At 50.7% G+C, this 6,240-nt stretch overlaps 1 protein-coding gene across 1 annotated transcript; it reads left to right on the plus strand.

Annotated features, from left to right (window-relative positions):
* Positions 1-2,483: 2,483 nt before the first annotated feature.
* On the plus strand, positions 2,484-3,627 carry LOC111156529 (hydroxycarboxylic acid receptor 1). The gene has a single exon (XM_022517485.1). The coding sequence runs from the start codon at positions 2,614-2,616 to the stop codon at positions 3,625-3,627; it is 1,014 nt and encodes a 337-aa protein (XP_022373193.1). The 5' UTR covers positions 2,484-2,613.
* Positions 3,628-6,240: the final 2,613 nt, after the last annotated feature.

Below are 6,240 nucleotides of genomic sequence, written 5' to 3' on the forward strand. Positions count from 1 at the left end.
TAGGACTTGGCAAGAAGGTGGAAAAAGAAAGCACGTGTTAGTCATTTGAGAAGAGGGAAGCACTCGTGTTTACACGAATCTTGACAGTGTCTGCTCACACAGAATGAGGAATATGTTCCATTGGTTGAAAAATCCAGCCTGACCATATTAAGGAATTCACCAAGAACATAGTCTTTGTCTCCCAAGGGCTTCTTGGATTAATGGGGGAGCTAAATGGACATGTTCAATGGACACATTTATTTATATTAGAAGTTATGAGGCTGAAGGGTGAGGAGAAAAGGTAGCAGGATGACATTGGAAAGGCAGTGGGGGAACCATCTGTGAAGGACCTTGCCTATCAGTCTGAGGAATGTGACCTTCAGCCTAGAGCAGAGGCGGCAAACTTAAAATCCCACAGAGATCAGGTACGAAAATGAGTGAAGCCCAGCAGGTAATAGGGAGTGGTGGGGATTGGGGCAAAATGGAGAATGCTTACCCTGTCTCAGGGGAACAGCTACTCTCAGCTCCAGCTGATTGTTACTACGTGGGATTGTTGGCCCAGAACAGCTAGATCTTCCAGTTAAAAAAAAAAAAAAAAAAAAAAAAAGTTCGGGAAACCCAGGTTTTTAAAACATGTGGCCCAGGGGCACCTGGGTGGCTCAGTGGGTTAAAGCCTCTGCCTTCGGCTCAGGTCATGATCCCGGGGTCATGGGATCGAGCCCCGCGTCGGGCTCTCTGCTGGGCGGGGAGCCTGCTTCCCCCCCCCCCCCCCCCCCCCGCTCTCTCTTCCTGCCTCTCTGCCTGCTTGTGATCTCTGTCTGTCAAATAAATAAATAAAATCTTAAAAAACAAAAACAAAAACAAACAAAAAAAACATGTGGCCCAAATCCAACTGGCATTAGAACGCAGAATGGCTTACAGGCCATATAGCGATCACTGCGATAGCTTACAAGGAGCGAATGGAGGGGTTTTGTTTTTTGTTTTTTGTTTTTTAAAGGATATGATCCCATCTGTGCTTTAGAAAAATCACATGGTGATGTGGGAGAGGAATTAAAGGGAATAGATTAGAGGAAAGGAAACCAGCCGGGAAACTTTCTCAATAGTTTCCACAGGTGAGAGGCGGCAGCAGTCATGGTGGGGTGGGGGGAATGTCATTGGGCTGATTTGGAGTCCAGGATTCAGTGGGAAGACCTTTGCTATAATCAGCATCTGAAAAGGGGCTCCTGGGTACCTCAGTCCCTTAAGAATCTGCCTTCAGTTCAGGTCATCATCTCGAGGTACTGGGATCCAACCCTGCATTGGGCTCCTTTCTCAGTAGGGAGCCTGCTTCACCCTCTCCCTCTGCCACTCCCCCTGCTTGTGCTCTCTCTCTGTCAAATAAATAAATAAAATCTTAAAAAAAAAATCGTCATCTGGAAGAAGGAGTATATGCATTTTCTCAATGCATTTCCTGCCCCCGCACCCCTTTCCTAAGCTGGGAGCTGAAAGGCCCAGGGCAGACAGATCACCTCTAAAGCCAGAGGAGAGGAAGTTTTAGCAAAGGCTCTGCTCTTGGGTGCAGTCTAATTTTACCCGTGATTATTTTAGAGATAGACTCCTTGACTAACTGCCCAACCCTCACTCACACCACCAATGGGCTCTGCACGTAGTTAAAATTAAAAGCGTATCTATCATTTGGTATTTGGCTTTTTTGAACAGCCAGGGGGAAACTCAGAGCCAAATCCTCTTTTGCAAACAGCAGAGAGAGGAACTGGGTCCCTAAGAGGCAGTTGCTTGGAGGTAGACACGGGAGAGGTGGCTTCGGATCCATTGCATGGTCTTGCTGGTTGACCCAGGGAAGGACGCAAAAGGCAGGAGTCATGAATGGAGGGCAGGAAAGCAGATGCATTTCGCAGAATTTTTCTAACACCCAACAAGTGCTGTTTTCAGAGCTTTTTTTTTTTTCCCCTCCACAGACCCTTCTGAGTTTTGAGAGCCGTATTTTTGGGTGTGGGCAGAGGAAATGGCCCTGAGGAGCTGTGGACGGAGCAGAGCCTCCCCCCTCGGGCACCGCCCGGGGGAGAGCCCCATGGGATGGGGAGAGGACGGGGCAGTCAGGCTAAAGGTTAGGGGAGGAAAGCAAAGGCAGAGGCCCAGAACGGCTCCAGGAAATGTTTGTATTTCTCCACCGGGAGGGAGGACAAACAAGCTTTTCTCGTGCCTTCTGGGCAGCTTTGCACGCTCCCCAGCACAGGAGTCTGCACAGCCGGAGTGGGGCTGGAAAGAAAAACCGTCCTGGGGCTGGACCCAGCGCCCGCTCTAGGGCATGAATCTCCCCAGACCCGCCGGCCGCTCCCCAGAAATGACCACTTGCCTGTCAAAGCCCGGCTGTGCTCCGTGCTTCACCTGCAGGGGAGACAGGTAGCGTGGGACAGCCTGCCCAGAAGGGGCCTCTGGGAGTCTCTCATCTCCTGGCTGAAGTCCAAGGTCGCCTAGCGGTGGCTGCGTCCACCCACACGTGCAGTCGGGACCCGCGGAGGCCAGGGGTGAAGGAGTCAGAAAACCAGCGGCCGGGTGAGTGGGTGGCATTCAGGGAGCATCTGTGTCTTTGCGGGGGGAGGCTCCCGGGGCCACCCGGCCCGTCCTCTGTCCACCATGGACAACAGCTCGTGCTGCCTCATCGAGGGGAACCCCATCTCTCAGGTGATGCCGCCGCTGCTGATCCTGGCCTTCGTGCTTGGCGCGCTGGGCAACGGTGTCGCCCTGTGTGGTTTCTGCTTTTACATGAAGACCTGGAAGCCGAGCACCATTTACCTTTTCAACTTGGCCGTGGCCGACTTCCTTCTCATGATCTGCCTGCCCTTCCGGACGGACTACTACTGGAGACACAGGCAGTGGGCCTTCGAGGACATCCCGTGTCGGGTGGCCCTCTTCATGCTGGCCATGAACAGGGCGGGGAGCATCCTCTTCCTCACAGTGGTGGCCGTGGACAGGTACTTCAAAGTGGTCCACCCCCACCACGCGGTGAACGCCATCTCCAACCGGACCGCAGCTGGCATCGTCTGTGCCCTTTGGGCCATGGTCATCCTGGGCACTATCTATCTTTTGATGGAGAACCATCTGTGTGTGGATGAGAAGACCATATCCTGTGAGAGCTTCATCATGGAGTCGGCCAACGGCTGGCACGACATCATGTTCCAGCTGGAGTTTTTCCTGCCCCTCACCATCATCCTCTTCTGCTCCTTCAAGATCGTTTGGAGCCTGAGGCAGAGGCGGCGGCTGGCCAGGCAGACCCGGATGAAGAAGGCCACCCGGTTCATCATGGTGGTGGCCGTGGTGTTCGTCACGTGTTACCTGCCCAGCGTGTCGGCCAGACTCTACTTCCTCTGGACGGTGCCCTCGAGCGCCTGCGACCCCTCTGTCCACGTAGCCCTCCACGTCACCCTCAGCTTCACCTACCTGAACAGCATGCTGGACCCCCTGGTGTATTATTTTTCGAGTCCCTCGTTCCCCAAGTTCTACACCAAGCTCAAAATCCGCAGCTTGAGACCCAAGAGGCCAGGACGCTCCGAGACCCAGAGCCCGGAAGAGATGCCAATTTCAAGCCTCTGTCGCAAGAGTTGTGTCAGCGTGGCCAACAGCGTCCAGAGCCAATCCAACGGGCAGTAAGATCTCCAAATGTGCGGGATGACCCTGAAACAGGCAGACAGACAAAACCAGGGAGGACAGACCAATGACCTAGAAAGTGTTTGTGCTAAGGGGCTGAAAGGCTTTTGAAAATACCGCCCGCCCTTAGCTGTATCCTCTCGCTCTGTCTGGAAATGGAATGCAGGTTACTATGCCTTTTTGGAAGGTTCCAATTGAGGAGTGAGTCAGTTGCCTTTCTATGACCCGACTGCAATGACGGGACAAGATGGGCATGAAATGGGGCATGTGTGTATCGGGTGGGGCGATGGGAAGAGCTCGGCTCCTGTGTGGTTTGAAACGGCTGAGTAAACGGCGTCAGCGTGGAAACCAGTCATGTTCTCTCTCTAGGGGAGTCGGGAAACTTAATGACTTAGCGGTATTTCCTAACCTCTGACCTTACATCGTTACTCGTTTTAGAAAGCAGACACCAGAGTAAGTCAATATTTCAGGCTGAGTGAGGCTCATTAGAGGGGATGTCTTGACCCTGGTGACTGTCATCCTCACAGGGCCCCTGGGTAGAGTTCTGATTTCTGGGTAGCCCGGGAAGATCTGCTCTGACCTTCTCAGAGCTCCACATTTTTCTGCAAGTCTTTGCATTTCAAAGAAGGTCCTGGGGGCTGTGTTTACCTGCCCTCATTTTTCCGGTGGTGGGGGGGGTGGGTAGCTGAGTGCTTGGAAAAAGTCCCGCTGGCCTTTGGGAAGTGCTGAGTTCAGTGTGATTGTTTTGGCCACTTGTTACAGGACTGTGAGTTGAGATTACTTATTCATTCATTCTCCAAGTGTCTGCTGAACGCATATTCTGTGCTGAGCACCTGCTAGTATCCCTTTTACCTGGGGGTTCCTTAGTCAATTCCTGTGTGACCGTGACCGCTAAGTATTCGGGGGGAGGGCAGACAGTTTAACCCTCTCACCCTCTCGGTAAATATAGTTTCTAGACCATGTTCGTGGCAAACATCAGTGTATTCCTCTTGATGATTCTATGGACTGAAAAGCTGCCTCTACCCTGTATTAGGGGGAGGGCGTCCAAACCAATCCTTGCTTTGTTCTCAAGCCACAAGAGTGCTGAAAATCGCTCTTGGCTCTTTGGTTTACATTTCTCAGATTTCCAGAGTACTCTGCAGCAGATAACCTTCCCAGCTTTTAGTTCTCTGGGCCTCTAAACACTCCTTTCGGCTGTCTTTTTAATTTTGTTTTGCAGAGGAACCTCACAGCCCAGCGAGGAAAAGTATGGGCTCTGGAAAGTCCGACAAAGCTAACTTTGAATCCCAGCTCGACCGCTGACTAGGTGTGTGATCTGGGGGAAGGTTTTATTTCAACACTCAGCTTCCATTTCCTCATATGTGAAACAGAAGGAACAAGAGTGCGGATTTCAAGAGATTGGTGGGCAGATTCCAGGAACGTGAGCTCCCGAAGCGTAGGGGTTCTGTTCACTGTTCCGTCCTCCCCAGGGCCTAGAAGTGTGCCCGCGCATAGTAGGTGCTCCATAAATATCTGAATGAATAATCATGAGTAGGTAGAGCATGAAGCTTTGTGCCTGGCAGGAGAGAATGTGATGACTTATGACATCCATGCAGTTTGGATACAAAGTTGCTGAGGCATAAAGCCCGTTTCCCTTGGGGTTCAGAGTCCCCTATTAGTTGCTCTGTCATCATTACCTGAATTGCCCTGCTCCCCAGCTGCCTGGGGAGGAGGGAAAGCAGGATTCTTACACGCTCATATTCTTATACGCTTATATTCTTATATGCTCCTGAAAGAAATCTGTGGAAGCCCACGCTTCTGCTTTGGGTCCTATCCCTGCTCATGATTCTTTCCCGGACGGCTCCTCCTTTTTCGCTTCATGTGAATAAAACCAGTTTCCAAAACAAGGCCTTGTTCTTGCTATCTGTGATTCCTAAGACTTTACCCTTCCAGGAAAAAAGTATAAAAAAATCCAGAAGCTCAGGGCAGGCAGAGGTTCTCATGAAAAAAACAGCAAGAACAAACAAAAAAGGGGGAAAAAAAAAGAAAAACCCAAACACAGCTTAGGCTCTGCTTTCGCCTCTTTTTTTAAATTCACAGAATGTCAGGAAAGAAAATCTTGTCAAGGGTTCTTCAGAAACTGTAAGGACGAGGATTACAGTTTTGTTTGAGTCAACACAGGACTCTTTTGGGCTCATCCATGAAGCTGGGGCCCTAAATTTTATCTATGCATTTACACACACACACACACAAACACATATGGGTTGAGATGGAGTAGAACAGATGGGCTCCCATAGGGACCTAAATATTCACCTTCCAGTGATGACACGGTAGGAGCGGGAAGAGGTTAATATTTTATCCCTTGAAAAAGATTCATTCATTTATTCATTCTGTCTTTCAAGGAACATATAATGGGCACCTGCTCTGTGCCAGGCACAGTAGAAACACGGCCCCTGATTGTGGTTTCTATTGTAGAAATCAAGGGAAAAATCCAATCACCCTTCAGAGTAGTCAAATGAAAGTGGTAAGCCTAGATGCTGGCTTCACCCTGACCTTGGGGGGTTGGGGAGGGCTTCTCAGAGGAAGTGACTCCTGAACTTACCCCTGAAAACCTTCAGACAACCAGATGACTCAGTG

Source organism: Enhydra lutris, unplaced genomic scaffold, assembly GCF_002288905.1.
Source record: "Enhydra lutris kenyoni isolate GAN:26980312 unplaced genomic scaffold, ASM228890v2 scaffoldscaffold46, whole genome shotgun sequence".
Lineage (NCBI taxonomy): Eukaryota > Metazoa > Chordata > Mammalia > Carnivora > Mustelidae > Enhydra > Enhydra lutris.

Excerpts from the sequence above, each read along its gene's own strand:
- LOC111156529 (XM_022517485.1), top strand. The coding sequence starts at position 2,614 with ATGGACAACAGCTCGTGCTGCCTCATCGAGGGGAACCCCATCTCTCAG.